Source organism: Bemisia tabaci, chromosome 1, assembly GCF_918797505.1.
Source record: "Bemisia tabaci chromosome 1, PGI_BMITA_v3".
Taxonomy (NCBI): domain Eukaryota; kingdom Metazoa; phylum Arthropoda; class Insecta; order Hemiptera; family Aleyrodidae; genus Bemisia; species Bemisia tabaci.
In genome coordinates, this window is record NC_092793.1 from 76,747,934 (window position 1) to 76,761,892 (window position 13,959).

The window sequence follows — 13,959 nt, forward strand, 5'->3', positions numbered from 1 at the left end:
CATGAGAAAGTTCAATATTTAAATATTAATTTTTGTCGTAAATTTACACTTTTTAGCGAGTAAAGTAGAAACTGTTGATGGATAATCGGACGTATTTCTATCAAACGGAACTATGTGCATTAAGATATGAGCCCTGAGACCCGTAAGGATATATACCTAACAGGGCTCATGTCATATTGCACATAGTTCCGTTTGATAGAAATACGACCAATCAGGTTTTTTTCCTGTAGACAAAAGGAGTTGCACAATCTTAGCAACATTGCAATGCTCCTGGTTCCTTTTTGCAAAATTTAATCCAATTGTAAGCGGAAAATTTTATTGGTAGAAGCCGCTGTTTATCAAATTGGCTTGTGTCATCCAAAGGACTGTCAGAAATTGTTCGTATGATTAAAAATCGACGAATTTTTTTATTCAATTATATGAAAAGTCTTTTTTCATTTTCATGTGTGGGTAGTCTTGGGCAAGCCAGTCCTTTGCATGCTTTCATGGTTGCGTTTTAGATACACGATTAAGGTTTGAAATTAGCAGAAAAGGGCGCAATCATACTTAACAGTACTGCTCTCATTGGCTCCCTGGTGGAATAATGTTCCCAACGGCTGTTCTGTGCAGTTACGGTTTTCTCATATATTTCGTTTTTATACGGATTTGGCTATTTTGGCAGCATTAGTGATTACCTTTAGTTCCCTGACTGTTGGAGCCCGGCTTTAAGCTCGATTCTTATTCTGTCTCCTGATGGTAAGTTAATTACTGTTATGCTGCCGCGCTAAGGAAAAACGCCGTATGAACATTCGAGAGTTGTCAAATGTCTCCGGATAAAACATATCTTTTTAACGAAAATAATGCTTATTTTTCCTTGAAATTCTCAGATGTTTTAGATGAAATTGAGAACAACATTTTCTAGAAATTTAAAAAAAATTGAAAATTCTCCCGAGGAAATTCGTTTCTTATTGAAGGAAATACGGCAACGTTTGAAGGTTCTTACGGCGTTCTTCCTTATGACGGGAGTGCGAGAGTCGTCAACTTACTTGGGGTCTCGCCAGGCTCGAGGACGAAGACACTGGTGGAAGCGGAGAGAACTCCTTCGTCGGAGGGTGTGTCGCTGTAGATATCCTTGGGCAAAGCTCTGGCCGCCGTCAAAGGCCCGTTGTCGCACTGCACCTCCCCACAGGAGCCTTTGCAGACCATGATGTCGCACTGGAAGTGGATTTCAGAGCTCTCCGGAAACCGGAACATCGAGTAGAGGCTCGCGTCGGCTTGCGACAGCTTCTCATCGTACTTGAACTTGGAGATCACTCGTGGGTTCACCGGACACCTGCATCATAAATTTAAACCTTCACAAGTCGCCAGAAAAGGGTGACAATGGACCACTAGACAAGGTACGAATTTCAGCATTTTGATACATGTTTCTCAACCAAAATTTCACGTAGAACACAATACGCACAACGAAAATTACCAAAATCAACTCCTGACGAAGATATTTAATGATTCTTGATGCGTGAATTCAAACCACCCGTTCATGAAAACTCAATGCTCTACGTGATTCACATCGCGCGCTAAATGTTTATCATGACAGTCTCTGCGATGTAAAAATCTTCAACTTCAATCTTGACAATTTGGCTCAGCTATAGCAAATTACCAATAGTTTGAACAACACATGGTGGAAAATGAACATTTCTCGATTGAGAAGCTTGCTGAAACCGTTGTAGTGCGCGATTTGACTCACGTAGAGCTTTGAGTTTCTTGTGAGCGGGCAGTTCAAATTCCTCGTAATCAGTGCGAAATAAAAACGTTAATATCTTCGTTAGAAGTTGATTTCGGTAATTTTCGTAGTGTGAATCGTGTTCTACGTGAATAGAAATTCTGGTTAAGAAACATGTGTCAGATTGCTTAAATTCGTACCTTGTCTAGTGGTCCATGCCCAGGAATGGGTCCGTTGCACGCAAGAGGTACAGCCGTGTTAATAAACTTTTATAATGATTCGAGGTTTTTCTCGCTTCATGGCGTGGTCGAACAACAGGCGTGCAAATATATCGCAGCATTAAATCAAGAATATCGGGAGATTTCAAACTTTTAGCCAAAACAGGGACAATAGCACCTACGCATGAGCCTAAAGAATCATTCTTGACCAAAAAATTGGCAAAATCTATAGAGAAATGCGAGCAGGATCCTGTTTGCACGTTCCCCTCGTGCAGGGTGGCAAATTTTCATGAAAAATAAAATCTTGAAATTTCACGTGAAATATTTCATGAAATTTCTAAAATTTCAGAAATTTTGTGAAAGATATTGAAAAACACCGGTTCCTTTTCATGTTTCGCAATACGTGAAAATGGTGAATTTCTTCTATTTTTGTGTATTTGAGTGCGGGTTGCATACTCTAGCCCCTGAAAAATGTGAAATATATCACAGCTTCGTAAAATTTCATGAGATATTTCACTGAAACTTCCAATCTTTCATTTGTTTCATTGCGTTTCATACGTTTCTTACGTTCTGCCCTAGTGAGATTTTAGACGATGTTGAAAAATATTTTACGCCTAAAAGTTCGTTCCTCCGGCTAGAGCCAGACCAAAAAGGGTTATGTATATTAAATAAGATAATCATTGTATTATCTAACGTTACTCTGTAAATTTATTGCAATTCGTTTAGTTTTCGTTTTAAATCATGTGGATGGATACAAAAAAATACTTGTAGCAGTTAAGTTATACTTAGATAAAGTTCCTTCAAAAAGAAAATAAGTAAAAAAAAATAAAAAAAAATTAATAAATACATAAGGCGAGTGTAAAAGCATGCTTCAAAATGATCAAAAAGTAAAAATTCGTCATCCCCTTGCCCCTAGCTTCTCTCTTTTAAACGCAGGGTGAAGTTATATTAAGTTGGCTATAATGTAATGTTGTACTCACCCTCTGTCGTCGATAAGAGGCTCACCGCTGATATTTTTTTTGCTGAAAGCAAAGCACGATTTGACGCGAATTCCATACATGCCTGCGAACAAAGCAAAGTAATGCATTCCAGATGAACAATTAAAGAGAGTAAGATTGGTGTTTTTGATCAGTGGTGTTCATAAATTTTTATTCTTAGTTTCATAGGGACTAAGAAGTGGCTGGCTAAACCTCGCATTAAAATCTAAAGCCCCTTGAAGATAGTATTTTTTTTGAAAACAGCCGGTGATATCGGCGGTTTGCTTACTCGTGCAGATCTTCATTTCGGAGTACCTAAATGTCATACAGTGTTTTTGGACTAATTGTTGTTCAAGTCCACTACACACTGATACTACTGACAGCGGTGAAGATAAGCTGTTCAGCTGCCCGGTAAAAAGGTAGAAGTGCAGGTCTGCCAACAAAGCCCGAGCAAAATTTTGCATTGTTTTTAAGAGTCGCTTGACATTTGAATCTACGACAGTGTCGCGTAAGAGACCCGGAGGCTGGGATGGTGAAATTTGTGGAATGCGCGCAAAAAATTTCCCAAGCACTCCGTGAACTCTGAATAATCGGTCGCACACATAAAATATGCTTTGAAAAATAGTGGGAATAATTGCCGAGGCAAATGAGTGCATTGCGTCTCTTGAAATAAAAAGTTTAATTATTTTTCTGTGTCCTTTGGCTTGATGTAGAACTTATAATGCAGGTCTCTGTTCTTTTTTTTTTTTTGCATCAACCAAGTCGGCGCGATCAAACGCAAATTACTACAGGAGGGGCTACAAAAACCGGTCATTAGGTTTTAAAGAACAAAGGACTAACAAAAGTCCTGGAGTGCTAGGGACAGGCATCAGATGAGCATGATGACGTTACTGAATTTCCCCTCGAAAAATATTTCAATTTGTGGAAATTCGTCAATCTTTATCTTTGAAAGTTGCAGATAATTAAGATAGAAACTCCCCTGAAAAACTGAAGGAAAATATTCAGCAGTTATACCCTTTAGAAATCGTATAATTTATCAAAGGAAAGGCAACGTCCTAACTTGATGCGGCAGTCTTTAGATATTTTTGTAGCATTTTAGATACACTGGGTGAAACAAATTAGTTAAACTCATCATTTCTTACAAAACAACGAATAAGAAAAAAAAAACGGACGCTGTGCTGTTGGTAGAAATAGGGGCACGATGGAACACACAAAACACGGTGCGAACTAAACACACTCTTGCGTGTTTCCTTTCCAAAATTACACGTGGAAAATAACTCACAGCTTAAAAATTTGAGAATCAACTCCTACAGAGGAAGTAAATATGTGTGATTAACATTAATTAAATGATAATATCAACACACATGAAGTCATTTATCTTCCATTGGATCAGTGTTAAAGTGTACCTATAAGTTGATTCCTCGAGTTAGTTTCCTTTGCAAAAATACTTTTACTTTTTACACGTGAATTTTTGGGAAAAAACCTAGAACATGATGCTACTGCGTCTTATTCTACATTGCGCAAGAAACTTTTTCACTGGTCTCTATTTCTGTACTAAAAAATTATAAATAAAATGAGAAATTTATCATATCAATTTAATTTACTGAGCTGGTTCTGGTTAATTCATTTTTTCCCCAGTGTTATTCTACATATAAGCAGAGAAATTGCACAATCCTGAAAATGCGAGGATAGCGGTTTCCCATTGACATCTTTAGATCAATTATTATTCGTCGGTTTTTAATATCTAACTACAGAAAATTATACACGAACAACCGAATTGTCTTTTCCCTCCATAATGAACAAACTCACAATATTCCAAATGTTTAGATAAGTTTAAGGCATGTAATTTAAAAAAAGAGAAACCTTGAATTTACTTAAAGAGTTTACTTCAATGCTCTTTTAACACGGCTGCCTAATACCCTGCTCAAGTCACACGATTCGCATATCACGCAGAGTGAAGCAAGTATTGTGTGTTGCTGTGATGCTAAAAGAAGGCGCTTCTTATGAATTTTAGTTAAAGAACTGAACTATGCGCGCATCACATTATGAACATTCTCCTTGTTGGAAATATGTTGACGATTGTGGGTTGTTCTATATGGATGAAAGCTGTTTAAGCATTTAAATATTGCCACATTTCCGCCTTTAAATTATATTTTGGCCGATAGTTTCCTTTATTTTCCTTTGGAATTTTCAGATATTCCTGCTTAAGTTAGGAACCAAATTCTGCGAAAATTCAAAGTAAACGTTCACAAGTTTTCTAGCGGATAATTATGTATTTTATCGGAAGAAATTCATTATCATCCAAAAGTCCATGCAACGTTTCCTTCTAGCAAGGCTAGTGCTGCTTCGTGTTTGCTTGGAGGGAAACGTAAATCTCGGGCGCACAGTTGTCGAGATTGAACTTTTCATATGAAAAAAGCCGTGACTGCAAGGTGTTAAGTTTTCAAAAAATAAGAAAAAACTTAACCCTTCCCATGCGGTCGTCCCACGGATTGTATACACCGAGAAAAAAAACACAGTTATTCTACCGTTACAATAGTATTACCGGGGAATGTTGATTCTTGTAACGATGAGCACGGTGATATGGCACAGACATACTGTTATGAACATGGTTATGCTACTATGCTCATCAATAATTTTACCAAAATCCACGGTTCTACTGCCGTGGAATCCAGTGTGACATTAGTACCGTGGTAACCGTCGAATAACCGTGTTTTTTTTTCTCACGTGTAGAGAGAGCTGCGGGGCGATTATTGAAACTGATAGACAAAGCTATAGACAAAGATGACATAGGGGGTATAAAGCAATTCTATTGGTTGAAATGGGTGGTTCTCATCGAGTAAGGAGGAAAATGATAGACTAACTGTCGGGTTTCTCGTGGGTTGCCGTTACTTAGTCGATTACCTACCTCCTTTGTCCATTGCAACAACCCGTTTCCACCAATAGGATCCCTCCAAATTCCTTTTGTCGTCTTTGTCTATCGCTTTATCTATCAGTTTCAATAATCGCCCCGCTCACCTAACCCAAGGAACGTGACTGTGAGCGAGGAAAAAGTTAAGTTCGAAGGTTAACGTTTTAGTTCAACAATTGATGATGGATGAACAGCTTGTTGAGCTTAAAATTCGCCGAATATGACTGATGAATGTCAGCATACGCAATTTGCTAAGCGAGTATTTGCAACTTAGAAGCGAATTATCGTGAGTGGATTTGGTTGCTTTTGTCGACCAAATCCTGGTGGATAATGTCTTTTATCAACCCAACCAACTATTCTGTTGAGCTCATCAGCAACCGACTCATCTCCGGAGGTAGGTCGAAAAGTGGATAGGAGCAAACGGTTTCACCAGAAATCTCGAAAAGCAACCAATTCTTCCAAAATGACGGTGCTCTGCGCGATAAAAATAACAACTGAGCAACAACAACCGCGCGGTGATGGTGATGAAGTAAAGTGTACAAAGGGCACATATTTTTGTACATTTGTATGATATTCTATATTGGCCAATCGCCTTTTTTTGAGCATAATCCGGGATTTGACTCATTTTCTTCAGGATTTTGTTGGGAAATTAGATACTCGTTTCTTATTGGTGATTGGTCCCGATTCCAACGGTGATACAACGGTCATATCTATCTAAAAAATTACCCGAATCCAGTTGCGAGCATTTTCCTAAAGAGGGTGATTGACAAGGCCGACCACCCACATTCCTCTATTCTTCTCAAGTTTTCCATACAGTAGGTGGGTAAGACGTTGCAGGTAAGGTTTGATAAACCAGTTGCAAACTCTTAGTTTATCAATCAACACTCGGCGAATCTGAGCGTTGACTTCAGAGAGTTCCTCTTACATGACAGGGAAGAGGGAAGAAAACCGTGTGGGTAAAATACAGGATGATCCAAAAGTCCCACACCACTAGCGCCAGGCGGAAATTGAGATATAGGGGCTTGAAATTGTTTGAGTGCTGCATCCTGTATTTAACCCGCACGGTTATTTTCCCTCTTCCCTGTCATTTAAGAGGAACTCTCTGAAGTCAACGCTCAGATTCGCCGAATGTTGATTGATGAACTAAGAGTTTGCGACTGGTTTATCAAACCTTACCTGCAACGTCTTACCCACCTATTGTATGGAAAACTTAGGAAGAATAGAGGAATGTGGGCGCCCTGAAAAAGGACAAGAACCTGAGGGTGGCACGGGGTTTTGGGATCACCCTGTATAATGCCTGCGTTTGAATCTCTTTTCTCGCGGCTACGACGTCCGGATGACGTCATCGATCATGGACCCTGCCTGCCTCTAAAATTCGGTCCTGATGTGACTTCTTGAGAGCAATGATCCAAGTATGTAAAATGCACTGTCTGTCTGTGTCCGTCATCGACCCAATCGGTACAGGCGCTTTGTGTGTCTCACGTTCGGTTCCTCCCCGTGGGATGGGGAATTATTCGCCGGGGTGGGGGGGAAGGAGGGTCAGCTACTCTGGTTCTTACTTCCTGGAGCCCTGACATTTTGCATCCTTCGGTTTTGTTCCCGGCTATAACGAGCACTGGCATACATAACTTTAGAGGTGGAGCCGTTGATGCCGCATCGGACATCGAAATTACCGTTCCATCAGCTTTTCACGCTGGAATTAGATTCATTTTTGGAAAATGCAGTAGTTCAGCGCTTCGAACTTATTTTTACACTATTTGTTGCTCATAAATACCAATGCATGCATGTTATTTTATTGCACTCCCTCGTGCTTTATACGACCCCTAAACGTCGTTGCCCCCGACCCCCGATCGAACCACAACTCTGCGGTCATCGAGCACCTTGACAATGTTCTTGATTAAAGTTCATTATTTTTAACATTTCATTATACTTCATTGACTTTTTCCCACTCCTTATCACGTAAGTCGGGAGCCCATAAAAGACTAAGAGCGAAAATACTAGTCACATGATTGGCAGCAGCTATGCATTGGGACCGAAAATCATTTTTCCTTCTTCCGTACGGAGAGCACTCGGCTTTTTTGGATAAAGTAGTTATGAGATTTATAGGTTTAAATAACTGTATATACTACAAAAAATAATAAGTTGTTCTTCTGTAATTTATGTGTGTTGAGAATTCCTGTCTAGTTTGATTCAAGATAATTTGTTCAATACACACGTAACGCGCCGCGGGGATGATCTGACATGCGTTATAAGATTGCATTACACGAGGAGGGAGAAGTCCAGGACTACGATAATAAATGGACTACCCCTAAAATGGGAGCGTGGCGCCGATTTTTCGAAAACCTTATAGGATCCTAATAAATGGCGTGCTTGACATGTAGATGATTATGTAATAATATTAAAGAGAAGGAGAGTTTTTTTATTGTTTGTAGCACCGTGAACCTAAATGAAATTACACGGTTGGGTGCTGTCAGTTTTGGAACTAAGTTTGTGCATTAAGGGTAGCTGAGGCATTTTGACCTGCTGTTTACCCCCTCCTTTCTTGAAAGGCATTTGCAGGACTACCTTTCATCCTCCCTCTCGAATTAAAGAAGATTAGCTTGTCCCCATCATTCTTAATTTTTTAGAAAACACCGGAAAACCCTATAAAATATCTGAAAAATCCTTCCAATCGGAGAATATTTATTTTCTTAAAAAAAAAAAAAAAAAAAAAAGGCATGCATGAACAAATGAACTTAATCCCCCCAGTAACCAGTAAACAGTAATCCCTCCCATCTAGAACCGCCGGCATTTTCCCGGATCCTGAGGGTCTCTGCAGGGAGAGTCCCTTTACACCCTGAGTTAAGACAACTCAATCCTGGTTGTCCATGGTATCACAAAAGTGTGCACCCAAACGAACGATATTGAAGGATGAGGATGAGGAATCCTGCGATGTCTGTCATCCAACCTCGTTTATACATTGCAACCACCCGCTTCCACCAATAGGATCCCTCCATATCTTTTTTGTCTAGCTTTGTCTATCAATTTCAACAATCGGCCTGCAGTTCATTTTGGTCCGGTGTCTAAAATGCATCCTCTCAGTCGGAAGCAATTCAGGAGCGGGAGCAGAGGTCTATGGCAGTTTGTGACGTAATAATGTTCCTCGCTCGTGGCAACGGCGTAATTACGACTACGAGTGAGGGGGAAGGGGGAGGGCACATCGGAGGCTGAGCTTATGCCGGGCATTATCCATGCATAAATGCATTCGGGATATGCGGCGACTGCTCCAGTCACAACGGCATACCGCCGCCCGGCTAAGTCTGATTTACAACGGCAAACGCACGCCTAAGTCATCCGCGTCTGAACCCCCCCCCCCCCCACCCGCCCGGGGGGGGGGGGGGTTGTCTAACCCACCGGCCGGCAGATACGATTTCCCGACTGGGAGCTGAGACGTAGCCACACTGCCCGCAGCGACTCAGTCGAAGGGTGAGGGAAATCAACGTATCGAGGATGTCGATACGATTACATGGTTTACACGGTACACGAACACTGGACAAAAAAAAACACATTGGATCTAGAGTCCAGACTCTTGAAAACATTGACAAGAAAAAAACTCTTGATTCGATCAGATTTAAGCTTAAATCAAAAGGAAATCCGCTCAAATTAAGAGGCTCGGTTCTTGATTTAAGCAAAAATCCGATTGAATCAAGAGTATCTTTTCTTGTCGATCTTTTTAAGAGTCTGGACTCTAGATCCAATGTGTTTTTTTTCCAGTGAACGTTACATAGTTTTAGAGGAATGGAGAATTTGCGGGTTTTCTCCGGATTTTTCACTGGTAAAAAATACCTCTTGGACCAATTCCGCGGTGCATTGACTTAAGAGTGCAGTTTCTTGTCGCCTGATTTAAGAGTCTTGAACTCTTGTTTCAAGCGGATTTTGCATTGTTTCAATTCAAAATCCGCTTGAAACAAGAGTTCAGACTCTTAAATCCGGCGACAAGAAACTGCACTCTTGAACCAAGAGGTTTTTTTTTACCAGTGTTCGCCGAATTCGGTTCGCCGTTTTAGCTGTCCGATCGTCTACGGGCAAAGAACCCTGGTCCAACGGCAATTTCCGAAGGAGCCATTATTTTTGAGCTCGGTGGAAAATTGGGTTTTGAGATTTTTGAAAACTCTCTACTAGGCCAAATATGTTTGTGCCATTGGGAAGTGAAACAGCTTTATGATACTATGGAAATTTTGTACCCTAAGCATGTTCGACCAGAATTTTCAGTAGCTTCTTCTCAAAACTATATGTTCGAACTGCAAAATTCAAACGAACCCTTTGTATTCCCCTTTTTGAAGGGATTGATCTCAAAATTTTCCTAGCGCTCTCCTCTCGATGTTTTGACAACAACAGTTCACTCATGTATAAACTACTTCAATACTAGGAGGAGGAGTTCTCAATTGGACGCATTTCTGTCAAACGGAACTATGTGCATGTTGACGTGAGCCCTGGTATGCATGTATTCATACGGGTCTCAGGGCTCATGTCTTGATGCACATAGTTCCGTTTGATATAAATACGTCCATATTGAAAACTTAGGAACCGAATTTCTCATCGAAGTCAATGAACATCGCACTTTAGAAAACTTTATCTCGCTGAAATACGGCTTAGTTTCTTCATGCGTGAGTGGTTATTAACAAATATACGTGAATCTGGACTGAAACTTTTGTTCTCCTGTAACATAACCTCATACCACATTCCTCGAGTACCCATGCGTTACGTAATTTAAAAAATAAACGAAGAAAAGATACAACCTCGGTGGTTAGAGTATCTTCAACTGTCAGATTAAATCAATTGGACGTATTTCTACCAAACAGACCTATGTGGAGGTGAGAAATATGGGGTGTGCTCTAGGAAGCTGCATAAGAAGCAATGTAAAAGTGGGCGTGATTCCTTTTGAAGAATTGGAAAAGCGAGATTTTACATTCTATCAAACAGACCTATGTGGCAACTGAATGCGGGAGTCATGAGCCGCGGGCATGGCAAAAGAGCGTTGTGCACAGGGCTCATGAGTTAAAGACTCCCTCTAACGATCTCCCCCTCGCTCGAGTGCGCACTATCATTGCCGCTGACGTCACTGGCGCTTTATTATTCCCATTCACTCTTACGGCCAGAGAACTAACGAGCACACACCATATTTCTCACCTCCACATACGTCTGTTTGGTAGAAATACGTCCAATTTAAATACGTACATAATAGATTTCACTTAAAATTTGATAAATCAATTTGGTGACTTTTTCAAAGGGCACGTTCGTGACACCGCACGCGAAAATCGGAGAGGAAATTATGGGATTGGCAACTATGCTGGAAATTGCGGTTAGCCGGCTGTAATCTGACTGGATATTTGATCTACTGCGCTTTCGCGTCGATGAACTCTGCAGGCGCATATTTTGCCCGAAATCCGGGTCAATCAAGTAATGGCTGGGTATGGAGTCAGGAGACCTGGCCTCAACCACGAGTAAATGGATACCTTGCCGCGGACGCCCTACATGTTTCAAAGAATAGTGGCGAGTACTATAGGTTGTCGAAGTACAGACGATCGCCAAGAAATCTATTTATCAGCACCCAACTCCCAACATTGGCTCTTTCCATGAAAAGGGAGCAATAGCGTTTTCCGACCAAAAGTTCGGAAAAAGTGGACGTATTTCTACCAAACAGACCTATGTGGAGGTGAGAAATATGGGGTGTGCTCGTCGAAGCTGCATAAGAAGCAATGTAAAAGTGGGCGTGGTTCCTTTTGAAGAATTGGAAAAGCGGGATATTACATTCTATCAAACAGACCTATGTGCCAACTGAATGCGGCAGTCATGAGCCGCGGGCATGGCAAGATAGCGTTGTGGACAGGGCTCATGAGTTAAAGACTCCCTCTAACGACCTCCCCATTGTGCCGGCGCTCTTTCGTTGCCACTGACGTCACTGGCGCTTTATTATTCTCATTCACTCTTACGCAAAGAGAACTAACAAGCACACCCCATATTTCTCACTAGCACATAGGTCTGTTTGGTAGAAATACGTCCAAGTAGAATTGAGACGACAAGGAAGGGGAGGTTACTGGAACTTACCATCCGGCCGGGAGATCTCCGCTCTGAGGGTGTAAGCGTGGCTGTAAACAGCCTCTTGTACTTTTCGTCCTTTATCGAGGAGTCTCAGAGACACTAGAGATGTTTCGTTCCTGAAAAACAAACAAGTTTAATTCTAGAATTAAATAAAATCTACTATGCAAACATGACAGGCTTAAAGAGAACAGCTCTCCAGGTAATGAAAACATTAGCGGAAGCAGCGAGGTACCCACAGATACGCATTACGCAATGCGTGAAGTATCCCTGTTAGGTTTGCAGGCGCCATACTTCACGCATTACGCAATGCATGAAGTATCTCTGTTAGGTTTGCAGGCGCCAATGCGCGTGTCGCGCTGGTTACCCTCGCCCGCCGCGCCGCATAGAGCGGCGAAAAGTTGATTCGAGGTTGGCAACCTCGAATTAGCCCTATGCTAACAATGTAAAAGCAACGTGAAACACCCAAACTCTAACGTCAAATATCTCTGATTGTCGCAAAAAGTCGCAAGATCTTTTTGGTAGAATTGAAGTTGGATACCTAAGGATTAGGAAAATGTCAACCACCCGGAGCATTTTGCGTTTCAAGCGAGAAATCTTTATTTAAAGTTGACGACTTTTTCCCGTGTATTTCTTATGGACCAGTGACTCTTGACCCATTTTCGGCCCACTTTCTAGCCAACTTTGAAGTAGTTTTGAGCGAAAAATTTGGAAATGAACCATCATTGTGAGTCAGAAATAAACTCCCCCCCCCCAAAAAAAAAAAAAAAACTCAGATGTCGAGTTGTGAATTTTTAATTTTTGTCCACAGAGGGCCGCACAGTGCGCCCCTAAAACAGTAATCTCTGAGGAAATGCGCTCTCTTGAAAAAATTAAGTGGGAACAGACATTTTTTTTCTTAAGCTTTAACGCACATGCAAAGGCACGAATTAATTTTTCTCTTTCTCATTTTTTCCCCCCGGTGAATTCTTATCATCGGTAAATTAGATTAAAGGTTTGCAGACAGCTGTCTCTAGCAAGACGGTCGGGAATGCTGCGAAGTTGGGAGAGCATGAAGACTGGACAGGTATTCGAGTAGTGTAATGCAAAAACCCCGCGCTCTCATTTTCGTGCGAGCATGAGCTACGAGCCCCATTAAGAAGGCCAGCGCGCGTGACTCTTCGGAAAAATGAAAATGGTTTGTTTCCAAGTGAACCGACAACCGACTCATTTGAGGAGGAGTCCTAGCGCCGGGAAATGGGCGACAAAATGTGGCTGGAAAAATAAAGGTCAACTTCATCTCAGTGGGACACCACTGAAAAAAAAATTATCGGCGTTTTTACCAAGGTCCGTTGGTACTTTTACCATCTCACTTTTTTTTACCAATTATTGGTAATTTTACCAAGACAGGCTGGTAACCTAAAAACCGGTATTTTTACTGTTTTTTTTTTTTCAGGTAAGAACACCACTTTTAGTGGTAATCAATTCCCGGTAACTTTGCCATTTTATCTCGGTAATACTACCACAGTCGATAAAAAATATTGGCGTTTTTACCAAGGTCCAGTAAAATTACCGAGAAAGTTCAATAATTTTACCGAGATTTCTCGGTAAAATTACCAATTCCATAAATGGTAATTTTACCAAGAAAAAACTGGGATCAAATAGAACCCTGAATTCTTGGTAATTTTACCCTTTTCTCAGTAAATACACCGATATTGTTTTTTCAGTGATTCCTCTCCTCGTCTGATCGGTGGATGTGATGGCGAATTGATGGCCGGAGTGCGGATGCGGAACCACGTACCGCCGTTTGCGACGTTGCACAATTCCTGTCATTATTCATTTTTTATTTGGATCCATCAAACAGAACTATGTGCAGGTGAGAAATATGGGGTGTACTCTAGAAAGCTGGATAAGAAACAATGTACAAGCGGGCGTGATTTCGCGGACATGGCACGAGAGCGTTATGAACAGGGCTCACGAGTTAATGACATGCTGTCTAGTTTTCTTCGTAAAGCTGATTCCCTGATTTTTCCCTGAGTTTCCCTGATTTTCAGGAGCTCATTCCCTGATGAGAAACCGAAGTTTTCTCACACTTTC

At 41.1% G+C, this 13,959-nt stretch overlaps 1 protein-coding gene across 4 annotated transcripts in view; it reads right to left on the reverse strand.

Moving 5' to 3' along the window:
• LOC109029756 (uncharacterized) overlaps positions 1-13,959 on the reverse strand; it is a 240,872-nt gene that overhangs the window by 7,671 nt on the left and 219,242 nt on the right. For all 4 annotated transcript variants that reach the window (XM_019040373.2, XM_072306197.1, XM_072306198.1 and 1 more), the window contains exons 5-7: positions 11,893-12,002; positions 2,898-2,979; positions 1,026-1,312 (exon numbers count right to left, since the gene is read on the reverse strand). In XM_019040373.2, coding sequence (XP_018895918.1) covers positions 1,026-1,312; positions 2,898-2,979; positions 11,893-12,002 — 479 coding nt within the window. The remainder of the gene's footprint in view (positions 1-1,025; positions 1,313-2,897; positions 2,980-11,892; positions 12,003-13,959) is intronic.